This window comes from Rhinatrema bivittatum, chromosome 1 (assembly GCF_901001135.1).
Source record: "Rhinatrema bivittatum chromosome 1, aRhiBiv1.1, whole genome shotgun sequence".
NCBI lineage: Eukaryota > Metazoa > Chordata > Amphibia > Gymnophiona > Rhinatrematidae > Rhinatrema > Rhinatrema bivittatum.
The window spans coordinates 238758902-238778802 of NC_042615.1; the positions used below are offsets into that span (position 1 = coordinate 238758902).

A 19901-nucleotide genomic window follows, 5' to 3' on the forward strand; every position below is an offset into this window, starting at 1 on the left:
ACCTCAAGTGTAAAAGAGTTATAAATCAAACTGGCCACCCCAGTATATTTAGCCCCAGAGTGCTAGCAGCCAGAAACTAATGTGGGTAATCCTTATGAAATAGGAGATGCTCATGTCTTTTCCTTAGATGAGTCTCCTGCAAAAAAGCAGTAGAGGAGGGGCCTATTCATGGTTAACTCATGGAATAAAAGCTGTCGTTTCCGATATCTATTAATATCTTTAACATTGATAGAAAAGATTTGACATTGAGAGAATATATAAACCATAACACCAAAATCCCTAGTATGACTCTCAAGGGACCTTCGCAAAAAGTCCCCAGCTGCAATGTATGCAGAATAGTGTATAAAAAATGTGCAACCCCCCACCCAATACTCAATCTGCCTGGCCTTCACAGCAGATCTGCCATAGTCAAGAGGGACAAAAGTGACCAACCAAAGAAGGGTAGAAGTCAACCCCCTGAACGCCCATTCATAACAATATACAGAGAATTGACAATGATAAATTTCCATCATATGAACTAAAAAAACAAACAAAAACATTGCTTAAGGAACCGCAATTCCAAATAGCTCACTAAAGCTACAAAGCTGTAAGGAGTAACTGCTAGCTTGGTAATACAGCAAGGTCCACATCAAAAGACAACACTCCTCAGCCCTGATTGGACAAAGCTGAACGCAAGTCTTCTGACTGCCGATGCAGCCACCAACCACCTTTTGCAGCACGTGGCCATCTTGTTTTAGGTACAGTAGTCGCCATCTTAGGCATGCTGAAGCTGATAGATAAGCTCACTTGATTGAAGGCTTCCGCATCTTCTGGAACAGATTTCATTCAGTAATTAACTCCTTTAATTATGAAATGCAGTCCAAAAGGGAAAGTCCAGTGATAACAGACTTGTTCTGTGCGCAGTACCGGGTAACTTCTTTCATCTCATAGCGCTTGTGGAGAGTGGCGAGCGCTAGATCTTGAAAAACAGCAATAAGAACATAAGAAAATGCCATACTGGGTCAGACCAAGGGTCCATCAAGCCCAGCATCCTGTTTCCAACAGTGGCCAATCCAGGCCATAAGAACCTGGCAAGTACCCAAAAACTAAGTCTATTCCATGTAACCATTGCTAATGGCAGTGGCTATTCTCTAATTGAACTTAATAGCAGGTAATGGACTTCTCCTCCAAGAACTTATCCAATCCTTTTTTAAACACAGCTATACTAACTGCACTAACCACATTCTCCGGCAACAAATTCCAGAGTTTAATTGTGCGTTGAGTAAAAAAGAACTTTCTCCGATTAGTTTTAAATGTGCCCCATGCTAACTTCATGGAGTGCCCCCTAGTCTATTATCCGAAAGAGTAAATAACAGATTCACATCTACCCGTTCTAGACCTCTCATGATTTTAAACACCTCTATCATATCCCCCCTCAGTCATCTCTTCTCCAAGCTGAAAAGTCCTAACCTCTTTAGTCTTTCCTCATAGGGGAGTTGTTCCATTCCCCTTATCATTTTGGTAGCCCTTCTCTGTACCTTCTCCATTGCAATTATATCTGGTTGCTTCCTTGCTGTCTCATAGATGAGGGTTTTTTGATAGAAGCTGTACAAACATAAAACAATGTCTTTAGCTCTGTCTGGTTTCTGGCCTAGAACCCTATGAGCTTCCTCAGTTTTCACATGGGAATCTGAATTAGCAATAAGTGTCATCAACTTCATTGGTGGTAAGTATAAAAGAGCAAATTTTCAAAACCACATCCGTGTCCTTATAAGCTTTGGCTTCTGGAACCCTCCGGATTCTTAAATTGCATCGTCGAGAGCGATTCTCAAGGTCTTCAAGCTTTTCAGCAAGGAGTGCTCTCTCCTTCTGCATGAGCTGCTGTGCCACTAAATTATTAATGGTGTCTGCTTGGCCTTCCACTTGAACATTCAGCTCATTGATGCAGGAGCCCAGAGCCGCTAAATCCTCCCTTACCTCCGAAATGGAGTCTAGGAGGTCTCTTTCATATCAGTCCGCAACTCTAAAAACCAACCCCGCAGTTCATCCCTGGCTGGTAAGTCAGCAGAGCTGGAGTTTGAGGAAGCCGAAGCAACATTTTCCGGCATGAGGCTCCAGGGTCGTCCGCAGTCTGCCCGCCATCATCACCAGGAAAGTCTGAGGCATGTTTGCTAAATGAAAATTGTTTTGCATTTGGCTGCCGGCCTGAAATTAATTCAACGATAAGGCAGCCAGCCAAAAGCAGTGAAAAGTCAGATTAAAGCAATGTTATTAGATGGATTGAACGATCAGGGGTGAGGAACTTCCTAATCAAGTGTCCATCTTGGCTAGCCACGAAATAGCGCCCCCCCTCATCACTGATTTTTTAAGGATAGTTGATAATACCTTTGTTGCTTCTTGCGACCTTAGGCAAGTCACTTTATCCTCTGTTGCCTCAGGTACAAAATTAGATTGTAAGCCCTGTGGGGACAGGGAAATACCTACAGTACTTGAATGTAATCCGCTTTGATGTACTCTTTGAAGTGCTGAAAAGCGGAATATAAAAATCTAAATAAAGAATAATCTTTCTTCCAGTGAGGCATTCACAATTCTACATAGCCATTTCAGGTTATCACTTGCCACTGACTTAACTAACTGTGGAGTGCAAGGATCCAATGGACTACCCATAGTCTGGGAATCTATCCTGTCTACATCTAAGTCTGGTAAAGAGAGATTATTGAAGCAGACAAATATTTTACCGGAAAAAGCTGTAGTATTCTCCAGATATGAGGCAAATATAGTATAATCAGGCATCATAACCTGTTCAGCTGCCTTAATACCATTACTCAGAAGATTTTTGACCATCCTCAAAACTTTATTTGCATTATCAGCTAAGCTAATAGAATCAGAATAAGCTGCCTTTTTCTTCTCAATTATATGTGAACTAGAGGGTTTTGCATAGATGATGTGGATGTCAAATTGATGTCTGAAAATAGTGTTAAATGGATAATCCTTTTTTTGTCAGGCCATATTTACTAAGGGTTTTTGTTCAATATCACTATGAGAAAAAAGTTCCAGGACTTTAATTAGAGAAGGATTTAGTTTAGTATATTTAGTGTATTCAGTGTGATTGTCACTTTTATAGTATACTGGGTGTGTGCATCTGGAACAGGAGTAGTAGAATAACTATATATTTACATATTTTTTCTTGATAGGCATTGTTCGACAAATGCAGTACTTCAGGCTACTTCAGCTGATGCGACAGGTATTTTGACTTAATCCATGTTTCTGATTTAAAGACATTGCAAAATTGAACCATGTGGCTAATATCCTAGGTTACAATCTTATCTCTTGTACTTGAGGGTGAATTTTCCCTGGGATTTTACTTAGTCATCAAGTCAGTACGTGAAAATAATATGCTGGCCAACAAATGATAATGCTGTGACCTAACAGCTCTGACAGTGTTCTCACCTTTTGCATTCTGCAGCACAGTTGTCACTCGCTCATCCAGTGCCCAAAGCACAGTAGTGCAAATGGGCACTTCTATCTGCTGGATTGCATTTAGGAAGCACCAATGGTGGTACTGACAGCTGGAACTTCTGTCTGCTAGATATTTATTGGCCCAAATTAAAAAAAAAAAAAAGTTGGCTTAGGCCACCATGAACTCTTAGACTAGATGTAATGAGTTTTCTGGATTCATCCTAGCTATGGTTGGCATTGTTTGCATAATCTTAACATAATCTTGTGGTTTGGCCATATTAGTTTCTAGGGATGTGAATCGGGCTTCGGACGATTGAAAATATCGTCGATATTTTCAAAATCGTCAGAAATCGGGGGCTCTCCCAAAACGATAGGAAAACCCCACAATATTGATCGTGGGGATTCCCTTATCGTTTTGGGGGAGGGCGGGAAAAACGGCACACAAATAACCCCTAAACCCATCCCGACCCTTTAAAAGTAACCCCTTAGCTTCCCCCACCCTCCCGACCATCTTGTGCTCCTAACATGTGACAGGGGCTGACCAATGGCACCGGTAGCCCCTGTGACAGAGTAAGGGCAAGGCTATCGGCGCCATTTTGGTTCCTGGCGCCCGACAGCACGAGTGCAGGAGATTGCTCCCGGACCCCCGCTGGACCCCCAGGGACTTTTGGCCAGCTTGGGGGGGGGGGGGCCTCCTGACCCCCACAAGACTTGCCAAAAGTCCAGCAGGGGTCCGGGAGCGACCTCCTGCACTCATGCCGTCGGGTGCCAGGAACCAAAATGGCGCCGATAGCCTTGCCCTTACTATGTCACAGGGGCTACTGGTGCCATTGGTCAACCCCTGTCACATGTTAGGAGCACAAGATGGTGCTGGCCATCCAGTGCTCCTACCATGTGACAGGATCCGGCCAATGGCACGGATACCCTGTCACAAGGTAAGGGCAAAGGACGGCCCGGTAGCCGGAGGACGGCCTGGAGCGGGAGATCGCTTCCGGGACCCCCACTGGACCACCAGGTACCTGTAAATAGGGTTTGGGGGGTCAGGAGGGTGGGGGAAGCTAAGGGGTTACTTTTAAAGAGTCGGGTGGGTTTTTTGTTTATCGGCTGGGCAGCCGATAAAACGTGAACGGGCCCGATGGGAAAAAACCCACATGTGAATCTGAACCGGAATCCGAACCGATTCCGGTTCCGATTCACATCTCTATTAGTTTCTGTGCATATAAGTGACCTAGGACAGAAGGAGCAGCATTGTGGTGCAGCTGCAGTACTATGTTTGGGTGCTTGGTCCATGCCAGCTCATGTTGCATCTTGTTTTAGAGAATTATTAGCCTGTCATTTCCCTGGAGATTGAAAAAGAATAGGGGTGGTGTGTGTGTGTGTCTGAATAAATACAGGTGTTTTCTTTTCTAATTGTCAAGGTTCACAAGAAGAAATAATTATTCCAAGAAGGAAAACCTGGTGAGTTAATTGCCAATTTTAATATTTATATTAGACCATTGCAGTTGGCTTTTGTTTTGTAATGTACTATAATTTAAAAACATATTATTGGTTAGTTTAGAGGCTAGATCACAAAAGTTAGCATGGTCTGGGGTCACCTTCTGTTACTCAGCCACTGGGAGTAGAAGCCACCACTGTGACAGCCAAGACAATTTCTTGTCATGGAGAGGAGGAACGTAGACTGCTGCAGCATGCAAGGTTTGATAGAGAGTTAAGCTGGAGGATGGATGAACAGGTTTTTTTTTGTTTTGTTTTTTTTAAAAGGGGATAGAAAACGAGGAAAATATAATACAATAGAAAGGGGACAAGGCAGTGTGCTCATCTAGTTATGTGGGATTTGAATACTTTTTTTGTTTTTTTGTGGTTTTCTGCATTTTCAGTGGTAACAAGGAAGGGAAAAGTGGGAAGATCCTCTGATTATTCTGAGGGTGGAACCAATGGATGCCTGCCTTTTGGAGCAACAAACCAGAGATATTTTGGTTGGTAAACTGGGCCATGGTACCACTCAGTGTTTTAGACACTGGAGCAAGAATTAAGTCCTGATCCCTTCTTGCCATGAAAAGCTTTCAGGTCTGACAATGATACTCCATCAAATGTTGAGGTTTTGATGGGACTTGAGTTAGATTAGCCATTAGTCATGTTGGTAGCGAAATTGGTGTTAAGCACCAGATCATTATGACGCTTATACCCAGGGACACAAGAACACTTAGATTTTGTAGAAAGTATAATTTTTTATTGATCAATACAAGTATTCTTGGGGGATGCTGGATGCCCTTTCTCTGACAAACTGACCAGAATCTCATCGTGTATATGAACTGATCCTTCTTTTATACAATATAGTACTAGGTTAGAAATTCTAGAAGTGTGTGACTACCCAGAGAATAATTTACATAGGTTGTCATGTCAACAGCATGATAAGATTATCCCTAAGCTATCCTGAGTATTTCTCCAAGGTGGGGCCCATTTACCATCACTTTTTAGATAGTCTTTTGTTCTGTTAGAATCTTGTTGGTCAGGGTAATTAACACATCTGAGGCTGTGTTTACATATGCCCCTGAAAATAGTGCCTCTATTGTGACAGTATAACCTGAAATTTCCAACTGTTTCCTCCTCCTTTTGTGACCCTATAATTAGGCATCATGATGTGGCGCCAGCTTCAACTGCTTGTCCAGGTGTTTTTGGAATTCCTGCAGGTCAGGCTCAGCAAGTCACTTTGAGTTCACATAGGCTACGTTAGCAAAGGATTCTGGGTCAGTCGCTTTCTCCATGTTGGTTTCCAGCTCAGGCACACACATCACTGGGGAATTGTTGCCATTGTGATGTGCTGTGATGAGTTCCCAGCTACCTGTTTAGTCATCTGAAGATTCCAGATTTCTGGCTATAGTCCAAGAGGCATCTAGTGAGGTTACTCTTGATTTACTATAGAAAGCTATTCTAGAAATTAAGCAAGCTTTGGTTCCTAAAATTAACAGGATAAATCCGTTGGTAGATATGAAAGTACAGGTACAGTATCTGCTTAAAAACAGAGAACCTTGACAGCAGAAAAAGACCATATGGTTCATCTCCACAACTGTTCAATTTTACAACTCTTACCATTCCCTCAGAGATCCCCTGTGCATGTCCTATGCTTGCTTGAATTCAGATACTTTCCTTCTCGACACTACCTCCACTGAGAGAGCCTGTTCTATGCATCCATCACCCTTTCTGTAAAGAAATATTTCTTGATTACTCCTGAGTATCTTTAAACCTCATGCCATACCACCCTTATAACCAGAGACGTCTTTCCATTGAGAGACCTGCCCACTGGAGTATTGATAACTTTGAGGTATTTAAATGTCTGTCTTCTCTCCTATCCTCTAAGGTAGACAAAAAACTAAACGTGTATCTCCATATGCCTTATAATGAAGTCCACAGACCATTTTAGTAGCCACTCCCTGGACCACTTCCATCCTGTTCATATCCCTTTGAAGCAGTTTTCAGAACTGTATGCAGTATTTGAAATGAGGTCTCACCAGGGACTTAACAAGGACAGTATCACCTCCTTTCTTCTGCTGACCATTCTTCCCTATGCACACAAGTATCTTTCTGGTTTTTGCTGTTGCCTTACCTGTTTAGCCACCTTAAGATCATCAGATAAAATAATCACCAGATCCTGCTCTTGTTTCATGCATAGGAAAATGTCACCCCTATACTGTATTACTCCCTTGGGCTTTTGCAGCCCAAAATTGCATGACTTTGCTTTTTTTTTTTTTTTAGCATTAAATCTTATCTGCCAGAGTCCAGATAATTCCTCAAGCTTCACTAAATCCGTCTTCATGTTTTCCACACCTCGTTGCAGATTTTAGTATCATTTGTAAAAAGACAAAGCTTTCCCAATAGCCCTTCTGCAATATCACTTAGGAAAATGTTGAAAAGAACCAGTCCAAGGACCGATCGCTGCAGCACACCACTAATAACTCCCTTTCCTTGGAATGAGCTTCATTTACCACCACCTTTTGTTGTCTCTCACTCAACCAGTTTCTAACCCAATCAGTCACTTTAGGGCCCATTCCAAAGGCACTTGATTTATTTATAAATTGCCTGTGCAGAACTGTCAAAGGCCATACTGAAATCTGATGTAGCACTTTTCCCTGATCCTGAAAGAGATGGTGAAGATGAGAACGGTAATGGAATTCAAAAGGGTATGGGATAAACAGAGAGGGTCCCTGATGGCTAGTGGATAGAAATGAGGAAAAGGGGTAACCTATTGCTAATTTTTAGATGTAACGTTTCTGAATGGAGGGAACCTGCACGGAGAGACAGTTACCACTGCCCTTAATAGAAGGCACTGTGGTGGGGGGGTCACAGGGGAGGAACCTGCATGGAGCGGTAATTATTACTGCCCCTAAGAGACAGCATGGGGCCGGCGGAACCTACACGAGCAAAGGTTACTACTGCCTGTCACAGCATGATTTGGGGGGGGGGGGGGAGACCTGCATGGAGCAGTGGTTTACTACCTAGGCAACTTGCTGGGCAGCCTGGATGGATAATTTGCATCTTTATCTCCCATCATTTAATATGTTACTCTGTAACTCTGGTCACCCAGTCAAAGAAATTAATCATATTTTTCTGACAACAGTTCTTTCTGGTAAAACCATGCTGCCTTGAATATTATAATCTATTGGATCCAGAAATTGCGGTCTCCAAAGTTTTAGCAGTGACTTCATTAATTTACTCACCACAGAGTTGGACTAACCGGCCTGTAGCTCCCAGCCGCTGCCTAACTTCCACCTTTTGTGAAGAGGAACCACATCCGCCTGTGTACATTCCTCTGGAACTACTCCCAATTGTAAAGCAGCATTAAAAAGATCAGCCAGCTGAGTTGCTTGGACTTTCTTTAAAGCCCTCAAATGTATCCCATCCTGCCCTATCACTTTCTCTACTTTTAGTTTAGGTAGCTTCTCATAAACAGTTTTCTGAAAATTGGCGAGTGCTTAAAAAAAAAAAAATTACCCTTTTTCCTTTAAATGCAGGGATAAGACTGCAGTTCTTCAGGCGCTTGCATCCACAGTGAAAAGAGTGAGTACCTTTTTAATGCACAATAACATTTCTTTGGCATTTATAAAATGCTTTCTGGATTCATTTTGTATGCATGTGGAATCAGACCCTTATCTGGCAGTTCAGTGCTAAGTATTGCATCTGTTTTTTCCTGACCTTTATTTTTGCTAAGAGCTTCTGTTAACTTTGATATTAATGACCAAAACCAGGGATACAATTAATTTTATAAAATGTGTGCCTTTTTTAAAAATACTTTCTTTTGGTAAATGGGGATATCTATATGTGCAGTTATATTTAGATGCATCATTTGCTTGTTTCCCACAATGGGGAAATACCTTTATTTGAATTGGTCACCAAAGCATTAACATTTCTCCAGGATTTAGGCCCTGTTTAGGTAGGCTGCATGACAGTCACTGGTGCAGCAAGTTCATTGTGAGTTACTGCTGGAAAATTCAGAGAACAAATATTTAGACATTTACTGAGAGATTTTAGTCCTGAGGGAATTCTGCACAGAAAATGGCAGAGGAGATTACACACTCCGTTCGCGGCATGCTGGGAAGATGAAGGCCCTGGCGCGCCGTTTGCGGTGAAAATGAAGTCCCCCATGTGCCGTGGGATGTGCTAAACGTGGCGAATAAGAAGGCCAGAGCGCGCTGTTTGAGGCGAAGATGAAGACCCCCATGTGCTACGAATGGAGTGTGCTCTGCTCGCAGCGAAGGTGAAGGCCCTGGTGAGAGTGAGTGTAGGTGTGTGTGTGTGTGTGGAGGTGTGTGTGTGTGTGTGTGTGTGTGTGTGTGTGTGTGTGTGTGTGTGTGTGTGGAGGTGTGTGTGTGTGTGTGTGTGTGTGTAGAGGTGTGTGTGTGGGAGGAGGGGGGGCGAGAGAGAGGGAGTCTATATGAGGAGATTGTGAAGGAGTGTGTATGTGTGTGAGATTGGGAGCTCGTGTGTATGAAAAAGGGATCGTGTGTATGTGAGGGTACTAGTCTGTGAAGGGATTGTGTATGTGTGAGACAGAACCTGTGTGAAGGGTGCATGAGAGAGAGACATAGGTAGCCTGTGTGAGGATGTATGTGAGAGAGAAAGGGAGCTTGTGTGAGTGTGTATGTAAGAGAGAGGGATCCTGTATGAGGGGATGTGTGTGTGTGTGCAAGAGAGTGAGGGAGCCTTTATGAGGGTGTGTGTATGCGCAGTAGAGAGAGGGAGCATGGGTGTGTGAGAGGGAGGGACAGAGGGAGCATGTGTGAGGGGCAGTACTGAGAACAGGGTCAAACTCTGTGACTGGCGATAGAGTGGAAGGGGTTGAGCCTAGAGGTGGAAGGGACAGATACTGGCAGGTGGAGGAGTTGGGGCCTAAGAGGGCAAAGTGGCCAGGGGAGTAGGGAAAGCGAGTGGAAGGGACACTCTTACAGTGAATTTCTAGGGAAATTCTGCTCAAAATATTTAAAGTTCTGCAGAATTTTACGTTTTTGTGCGCAGAATTTTACATTTTTTTGCACAGAATTCCCCCAGGAGAAATCTTTCCAGGAAAGAAGACTTGATTGCAGTGCTGATGGCTATCTGCCTATTTCCTATTTGGAGATATGTTGTGCATGTTTCCTTTTCCCGTTGATAGCAGGGCTGAATTAGCCATGCTGTCATGGGGAACTGCCAATCAGGGCCCGGGAGGCGGAGCTTAAGCAGAGTGTAACTTTTTCAGACTCTGTGGCTGCGCATGTGTTCCCACGCAGGAAAATAACAGATTCTCCTCAGTCTGTTCTTTCCGCGCGCGGGAGCGCACGCGGAGCTCTATTCTCCTCATACTTCTTTTTTTTTTTTTTTTTGAGACCGCAATGTTGAAGAAGCCGTCTGGCTTCAAACCGTGTCCCTGCGGTAAGATCATGTCCGTCATGCACGGACATGATCGCTGTTACCGCTGCTTGGGACCCGAGCACAATCAATCCGATTGTGATTTTTGCGGACGAATGTCCCCGTGAGCCCGCCGTCATAGGGCCTACAAGATGATGGAACTTCAGTCGGGCAGGTCATCGACGACTCACTCTTCGCCGGGACCGGCGTCGCTGGCGGCATCACACACACCAAGAGAGCCTCGTCGTGGGACCCGCAGGCTTCCGGGACTGGAGGTACGGTCCAATGGCCTATGGACCAGGTGAGGACCCAGGGATCTGGGTCTCGTCACAAAGATAAGCCCGGGTCAAAACGGATGGATTCGAGGGAGCAATCACCTCAAAAACAGAAAAGACGGCGCCGGCGGTCGTCCGATCACGTACGGCCACACTGCGATCCATCGACGCCGAGGGCAGATTCAACAGGACCAAAAGCCCACCCGATGCACACGGCGTCGATGAAGCAGCACCGCTTGACGGGTCCAAAGAGACCGGAGCCGCAGCTGCAGACAATGAAGCCGGCGCTGAAACAGCTGGAATCGGAGCTGGCGCCGAGCAACTCAGAGCCGACACGGAAGACCACGGAGCCAGTAAAATCGGCGCCGTCGGGGCCGGAGCCAGCGCCGATCAGACTGGAGCCGAAACAAACGGAGCCGGCACTGAAACAGCGGACACCGGTGACACGGGCTCCGGCGCCGAGCACATCGCGCCGGGAGCCAGAGCCGCCTCCAGGAGAGCCCCGATCAAGGTACGAAAGGCAGACCTCTACAATTGGAAGCCATACATCATCAAAACGATCAGTATCCGGGAGAGATTATCCAACGGATAGTGAACAGTCATATAGACAGAAAAGGAAACACCATAGTAAAGGTTCTCCTTCCTCCCATAAACAAGGTCACGGGCATAAACGTCACCGCTCCTCTTACTACCCTGAGGGCAAATCATCAGCTTCATCGTCCTCCCATCATGCAGGAAGGTCAGGACGTTCACAGAGGCGAATAATACCAATTTCATCTTCTACCTCATCTAGTTCCATCTCCAAGTCTACTGACAGGGAATCAGCCGGACACCAATTGGGGAATCAGGCGAAAAAATTAGTAGGGGATACTAGTTCGCAACCTACTACGCCACAACCTGCCCAGTCAATAGTTTCACCGGACAACCCACCACCATTGGGCACGTCTCATACATGCCCTTCGATGCCACCACAAACACAAAAGGCGTTCTGGGAGCTCTCACATTCCCTTGCAGGATTCTTCGAAACGCTACAGTCTTCCTTTATTTTGCCGCCGGAAGACATATATCTAATCCACAGTTACCGTATGAACAACCGAAGTTATTCCCGGTAGAAACAACGCCTGCTCCAATACATCCACAGCCCTTGTCTCCAGTTCACTCTCACTCCTCACAGATCGTCACGATCTTCGCCTTCCTCATCCACAGGCTACCCTTCAGATCCGCCAGAGCAACCACCTGAACCGTATTCTCCCCCGGAGGATCTTTCGTACCCAAAGTTTGTGGACAAGATGGGAACCATTTTGAAGTTGGAAGTGCAAAACTTACCAGAGCCCAGGGCGGAAACATTGGGACTCTTAAAGATCTTTGATACACCAGGGGAGCCTACATCGCTTCCACCACACAATGTGATACATAGTATTCTTCAAAAATCATGGGAGACACCGTTCACATTGTCAGCGATGTCTAGGAAAATGGACTTGAAGTTTAGGTTGCAAAAACCTTCTACATATTCCACTCCACAATTACCCCATGATTCCATCGTCGTGGAATCAGCGTTGCAGAGGTCCAGAAAGTCAAAAACACATGCATCCAACCCCCCGGGAAAAGATAATAAATGCTTAGATGATTTCGCCAAGTGAGTCTACCACAACGCGATGCTAACAGCACGCATTCATCATCATCAATTCTACATAGTTCAGTACATGTATGAATGCATACAAGCAACCAAAGGCATGTTTACCTCGATGGGGGATAACATCCCTTCTCCTATTTTGGACATGGAAGAATGTTCACGTCATCTGCTTCGGGCAGTCTATGAAGGATTTAAGAACTCCTCTCGAGCATCAACCACAGCAATAGCAGCACGCAGATTGGCTTGGTTAAAAACCAGTGCTATCCGAGAAGAGCTACATGATAAGTTAGCTAACCTGCCTTGTTTGGGAGATAACTTGTTTGGAGAAAAATTCCATGATACAGTTAGCAAGTTGAAGGATAAAGCGCTCGCAGTACAATCCTTAACACCACCAACATCTTCCAGAAGATATTATCAAACGGCTCGTAGACAAACTTTTTCTAGGAGACCGTATAGAAATTATCAAACCTTTAGACCACAGTCTTATAATACATTTCAAAAACAGCAGACCCAAACCCCTCAGCAGCACCAGCAGAGGAGGGGTAAGCAACGGTCGCAAAGACAACAACAACCGCAACAAGCAGCGGCCCCAGTGAAATCCTCAGTCTTTTTAATGATCAGGCCACCACCGCCCCCAACAGAAGCACCTCCCGGAAGGATTACAGAACGATTCACAGCCTGGGAGTCCATAACATCGGATCAGTGGGCGCTAGAAATAGTGAGGAATGGATATCAGCTGCAGCTTATCACCAAGCCCCAAATTCCATATCTCACGTCTCGGGGGTCGAAAACCCTGTATCCCCAGCTCGCCCAAGAGAAAACCCTACTGCACCATTTAGGGGACTATCCGATACGTACCTCGAGTGGACCGCGGCAGGGGTTTTTATTCCCCATATTTCCTAATTCCAAAGAAATCGGGTGGGAAACCGACCTATCCTGGACTTAAGGGACTTGAACAAATGGATAGTGCGGGAACGATTCAAGATGGTTTCTCTGAAGTCCATTCTTCCCTTATTACAACTCAAGGATGTGTTCAATAGATCTGAAGGATGCTTACACACACATACCGATCCTCCTGGCAATACCTCCGTTTTCAATACCACAATCAACATTACCAGTACAAGGTCCTTCCCTTTGGTCTCTCAGCAGCGCCCAGGGTATTCACCAAATATGGTAGTGGTGGTGGCCCACCTTCGACAACTAGGTCTGACAGTTTTTCCATATCTGGACGATTGGCTAATAGTAGTGTCGGACCCGACTCTACTAAGGGATCACCTCACCATAGCAGCAATTGCCTCCAGAAATTGGGGTTGATCATAGACTACCCAAAATCCACCTTACAACCTACACAACTACTGCACTTCATAGGAGCGCGACTGGACACCATTCGCACCAGAGCATTCCTTCCGGAAGACAGGAAGTTGACAATCCGTTCTATCCTTCGATCACTAAAGGACATGCAGCGCCAATGACTCGAAACATTCTGACAGCGTTGCGTCACGTGGCGACAGCAAATTTCACGGTCCGAACACGAAACTTCACATGAGACTTTTGCAGTGGGGTCTCAAACGACAGCGGAAACAGCACTCACAACCATTACAAACACGTGTAATGTTGACGCTTCAGATGAGGAAGGACATCGAGTGGTGGCTCCTACAACCTACGTTAGACAAAGGAGCATTATTCAGTCCTCCACCTCACAATGCAGTCCGCACGACAGATGCATCCAGAAGAGGTTGGGGAGCACATCTAGACCTCTGGGAGACACAGGGTCTATGGTCACCCAGCGAACAGAATCTGCAGATCAATCTTCTGGAACTGAGAGCGATACGCAATGCCCTAAAGACTTTTCAGAAATATCTGCAAGGTCGTTGAGTCATGATATACACGGACAACCAGGTGGCAAAGTTTTATATAAACAAACAAGGTGGGTCCGGTTCATGGCCCCTCTGCAGAGAAGCCATACAGATCTTTCATCATGCACATCGGCATTCCATTCACCTCCAAGCGACCTACCTGCCAGGACTAGCAAACACTAGAGCGGACAGATTGTCGCATTTTTCATCCGCACAAATGGTCTCTCAACCCAGAGGTGACTCAGAAGATCTTCGATCGTTGGGGAACCCCAACAATAGATTTCTTTGCCACGGAAGCGAACACGAAACTTCCACAATTTTGCTTGATTCGACCAAGCACATTACGACTCGCTCAGGACGCATTCCTAATCCCATGGACGACAAATCTTCTATATGTCTTTCCACCGATTCCACTAATCACCAGGATACTCCAAAAATGCATATTGGACAACAACCAAATGATACTAATTACTCCAGCCTGGCCCAGACAACAGTGGTACAGTTATCTCTTACGCCTGTCAATAGACAGCCCAGTTCGGTTACCAAACAGACCAGATCTTCTAATTCAGGGAGACGGAATGCTCATCCATCCACTCCATCTGACTGCATGGAGATTGAGCGGGCACTACTAACGACACAGGGCGTGTCTGCGGTAGCACAAGAGATACTTCTAGAATCAAGGGAAACCTTCTACTAGACGCAGTTATACCTTCAAATGGAAACGCTATTCCAACTGGTGTACAGAGAAAGGGATTCCACCCATTGACTGTTCACCGATCCTTTTATTAGATTATCTCCATTCCCTGTATAGGGATGGGTTAGCAACACCATCTATAAGAGTTCATCTCAGCGCAATTGCAGCATTTCACCAACCGATTGATAATCACTCTATTGCTGAGCACCCATTATTATCCAGGTTTATTAAGGGCTTACTGCATCTCCGCCCACCAATAACTAAGCCACCGGTTCCTTGGAACCTCAATGTACTTCTGGAACAACTAATGCTACCACCCTTTGAACCCATGGAGTCAGCACATCTCAAATATCTCACCTGGAAAAGTAGTAGTGTTAGTAGCAGTAACATCCGCATGTAGGGTGAGTGAGCTGCAGGCACTAGTTCATTACGAACCGTACCTCCAATTCCATCACAACAGTCATCCTACGTCCTCATCCAGCTTTCCTTCCAAAAGTAATTTCAGCCTTCCATCTCAATCAATCAATAGTTACCCATATTTTTCCCAAGACCTCATTCAAACGACAGAGAACGTTTGTTGCACACCTTGGACTGTAAACGGGGCACTAGCTTATTACAAAAGCACAACCCAATCTACGAACTGGGTATCTCAATTATTTGTTTCCTTCAACTCGAATGCCCCGGGTTTGCCGATGGCTAAACGAACAATCTCAAGCTGGATTGTACAATGTATCCAGTTTTGTTACAACAAGCAGAAGTTACCACTTCCCTCGCTTCCACGAGCTCATCAAGTTCAAGCCATGGCCACATCCATGGCACATCTGAGAAATGTACAACCAGTGGACATCTGCAAGGCGGCCACATGGTCCTCCCTTCAAACATTTACTTCCCATTACTGCATAGACAAGCAGTCAGCAGCAGATGCGAAGCTGGGACAGGCGATTCTACATACATTGCCTACTTGATGCATGCGACTACCACCTTTATCCGTCACGTACTGGACAGTTGATTAAGCGTGACAGGGAGCTTGGGACTCCCATGACAGCATGGCTAATTCAGCCCTGCTATCAACGGGAAAAAGCAAGTTTGCTTACCGTAAGCGGTGTTTCCGTAGATAGCAGGATGAATTAGCCATGCTGACCCACCCACCTCCCTGGTAGTCGCATTTCCAACCGCTATGCTCAAGCTTAAATACAGACTGAGAAGAATCTGTTACTTTCCTGCACGGGAACACACTTGCAGCCGCAGAGTCTGAAAAAGTTACACTCTGCTTTTTAAGCGCCGCCTCCCGGGCCCTGATTGGCAGTTCCCCATGACAGCATGGCTAATTCATCCTGCTATCTACGGAAACACCGTTTACGGTAAGCAAACTTGCTTTTCTAGCATACCAATTTTCTTTTTGGATTTACTGATTAGACTGATACCTTAAATCATTGACATTTCTCAGGGTGAAGAGTGTTTTTTGTTAACATTTACACCTCTATTGGATATGGAGGCTTTTTTCACAACCGTTTTCCCTTTTTTTTTTTTTTTTTCTTTTTTCTTGTTAGTGTTCATATTTCCTCTTTGAGCCATTGTTTTACTTGTTATATTTTAAATATGGGTATCCAGGTCTTAATATTTTACGGTGCTCTCATCTCTTTTGGTGATAGCCTTACCGGAGGAAAGCTTGATGTCGGTGCTGATGACTTCATGCATTTCTCTGATTAGATATGGAGATAGTTTGAGTTGTCAGTGTACTGCTTTCTCTCTGGGCTAATACTTTATCTGAATAATTAATCGTTGACATATTTTAGGGTGGGGATTTGTTTTTCTTAAAGCAAGGATTCAGTTGTAGATGGGGAGAGTCATGTAATAGAGTTATTCTGGGTGGAGAGGTAGGGAGCGTGTTGGGTGGGGGTCATTAGGGTTTTGCAGTTATTGCTGGGGACTCTTTATGTTGTACTTTGTTTCAGTGGAGGCCTAGGCTGAGGTTCCTTTGCTTGTTTTTCATTCATTTTGTATTTTTCAGTAATTTCTTTTGTGGGGTATTCAATGGCTAATACTCTTCGATACATTACTTGGAATGTGTTTGTTTATTATTTCTTGATTAATCACAATTAATTACAGATAGAAAGCAAAACGATATAATCAATTAAAATAAGCATGACTAACAATAACTAATAAAACATAACATAAAACATATTGAAACAAAAATTAAAATGAAAAAAATAAACAATCTAAAAAATAAAACAGAACAAAATACAATAAAATATAACAAATACAAGTAATTTCAATTAAGAGATATAAAAAAGCATGTGGAATTGGCTCGGTGATTAAGATTTAAAATGCTACAAGCTTTAAAGAATTTTAAAGCTGATGTAGCTTTTCTACAGGAGTCCAGATTAAATGAAGAACATTCTAAGTTGCAGAGGCGCAATGGGTTGGGAATTTTTTTTTTCAGCCAAAGCAAGGTAGGTATAGCTATTTTGCTAAATAAATCTCTTCCCTTCAAAGAGCACATGGTCTTAAAAGATCCAAATTATTGGTTTCTATTAATAGAAGGGTTATTATACAGTCAGTTTATATTCCTGTGTAATGTTTATGCTCCAGACATATAATCTCATAATTTGTTTTGTTTGTGTAAATACTATCAACCTTTCAGGATATTCCATTGTTTTGGGGTGGGAACTTTAATTGTGTCCATGATTCTGATATGGCTAGAGCTCTGCCAATAACTCCATATCCTTTTAAGGTTTTAAAGGGAATCTTTCTTATGTAAAAATTAAGATTTAGTTGGTGTGGTAGTCTGCATCTCTCTGATAGAGACTATACAGCTGTCCAGGGTGCATGATACACAATTGAGATTACATTATTTTCTTTTGTTTAAATTTCATTTCACTAGAGTATTAAAAGTAGACATCTGTCCTTCAAAAATAATTGATCATGCCCCTGTCTGGCTTGACATGGAAGATTTATGATTCGCTTTTAAAACTCTATTATTCAGAAATGGAAATTCTATATGGAAATGAATACTGAACATCAGCAAAATCCTGTTTTATTTTGGAAGGCTGCTAAGATTGTCCTTAGAGGGGACATATTTTATCTCTTGGTTTATTGAATCTTGGATAGGAAAAATGGAAATCTTTGTTAGAATATTTGATGTCAAATCTCAGTTGAGGGACAGACTGGCCCAAGTACATTCAGTAATTTTGCAGTGGCAAGGTGAATTTGATTAGATCAATATTGGACGATGTGGACACATGAATTATAACTAGTTTTATCTCTACAGAAGTTTATTAAATGTTTTATACACATTAAAATGATTATCATCAGAATTAAGCTGAGAGAAAATCAGTATAAATTCCTAATAAGGTTTTACCATTCCCAAAATGTTTCGTGCAAAAATAGCTCATACTGTTTTATGTATTAAATTTAATAATTATGGAAGGTGCATTAAGCCATATGTTTTGGCTTTGTGCAAATTATTCAGATTTTTTTGGAATGGAGTATTTAACTTTTTGGACAAAGTGGGATTTTGGTACCATTCACAGCCAAACTAGCTTTATTTGAAAGGTTTTCACGCTTCCCTCCAGGTATCTTTCCCTCTTAGTTATAGATTTGCAAAGTACTTCTACTTGCTAAGAACGTAAATCTGCGCTATTGGAGATCTGTTGAGAGACCTTCAATCCCACAGTGGAGAAATTATGTCTATAACTTGTTGATTATGGGGAAGATGGTGGTTAAATACAACAATATCCCTAAACATATGAGATAATTACATGAAGTTTATTTGCAGTATTTAGCTCATAGATCTAGAAGTTTAGTTCTTGATCATTTTTGATTGATGTATTGCTCTTTCATTAGGTGGTGTGAGCCCCGAAGAGACCTATCTTCTTAATATAGGAGAGAGGGGGAGGGGATTCTGAGGCATTAAGTGTTGTGTATACTTTATTATCTGTCATTTTGATGGTTTGTAAATGAAGTTTATTGATGATGATAAAAAAAAAAGTTCTTAACTAAATTTAGGTGCACTGAGCTGCTGCTTTTTTATTAAAATTTTTAACTTGAATCACTGTTTCTGATTGCTAATAAACATAGCACTGCAATTCACTGTTAGGCTGGAAATAACAGAATACACATCTTTACATATTCTTTTCAATTTATCATTTTCCTTTCTTCAGGATCCCACAGCTTCACATTACATGTTCCAGGATGACCCTTACCTTATTCCTAAAACCACTGCTGAATTCGTGAGTATTTCTTGTTGAACTTGTCTTTACGGATCCTGAAAAATATTGCATTTGAGTAACAACTTTCCACTATTTTTATTTCAGCGATTGTTTTCCTTGTCCAAGGAGTCTGGATGTAATGCAGCAAGATATATTTTTAATACATACCCTAAATTTTTTGAGACTGATTATGCTGAACCTCATATACCGGTAAGTGTATGCTGCTTTTTTAGTTTCAATTTTATAGGATGTAATTTCTTATTGAACTATGTTAAAATTCTGCCAATTAAGCCACATTAAAAAAGGCAATAGCTGTGGTGAACAGAGTACTTTTCTCATCCCTTTCACAGGATTATTTGTGTTAGTAATTTATAAGATGCTTGATTACTAGAAGCCACTGCGGTGCCAGAAGGAAACAATTCACAGGTTAGAGTGGCCCATTTTTACAGTCTTAAAACACTATGCCTTATGCATTTTGTTGCTTTTGCATGTCTGCTTGCCCATTTTATTGTCTTACTAAACTACTCGAGTAGAAGTTCATTGTTTTTCTTCCAGCTCATAAAGCGAGTGCTGGTTTATAAGTAGACTCCAAGGATGTATTCACTCTTGTGTCTTTGACACAAATCATTGACAAAATATTTTAATCCCAGAAAACCACATGTAACAATATATCAGGAAGAGCTGTTAATTTGTTTATTTTAATTCTTATAAATCACCTTCCTGGGCCTGAAATCAGTCATCCAAAATGGTTACAGAATTTAAAAATATAATTCAAATAGCATAAACAAAGCGTGCAGTAAAAAAAGAATAAAAGATCAAAGATACAACCAACAGCACAGACAATGTCATCCCAAGATCAAAAAGGGCCGAAATAAAAACAAACCAAAATAAAATATAATTACACAACAGATTCAT

At 42.9% G+C, this 19901-nt stretch overlaps 1 protein-coding gene across 2 annotated transcripts in view; it reads left to right on the plus strand.

The window, feature by feature from the left end:
- PTCD3 (pentatricopeptide repeat domain 3) overlaps nucleotides 1–19901 on the plus strand; it is a 189088-nt gene that overhangs the window by 12578 nt on the left and 156609 nt on the right. The window contains exons 2-7 of one of the 2 annotated variants that reach the window (XM_029592767.1): nucleotides 3174–3223; nucleotides 4857–4896; nucleotides 5316–5414; nucleotides 8448–8493; nucleotides 18939–19007; nucleotides 19092–19196. In XM_029592767.1, the coding sequence (XP_029448627.1) occupies nucleotides 5377–5414; nucleotides 8448–8493; nucleotides 18939–19007; nucleotides 19092–19196 (258 nt within the window). In that variant the 5' untranslated portion in view covers nucleotides 3174–3223; nucleotides 4857–4896; nucleotides 5316–5376. The remainder of the gene's footprint in view (nucleotides 1–3173; nucleotides 3224–4856; nucleotides 4897–5315; nucleotides 5415–8447; nucleotides 8494–18938; nucleotides 19008–19091; nucleotides 19197–19901) is intronic. The other variant, XM_029592766.1, reaches the window with a different exon arrangement.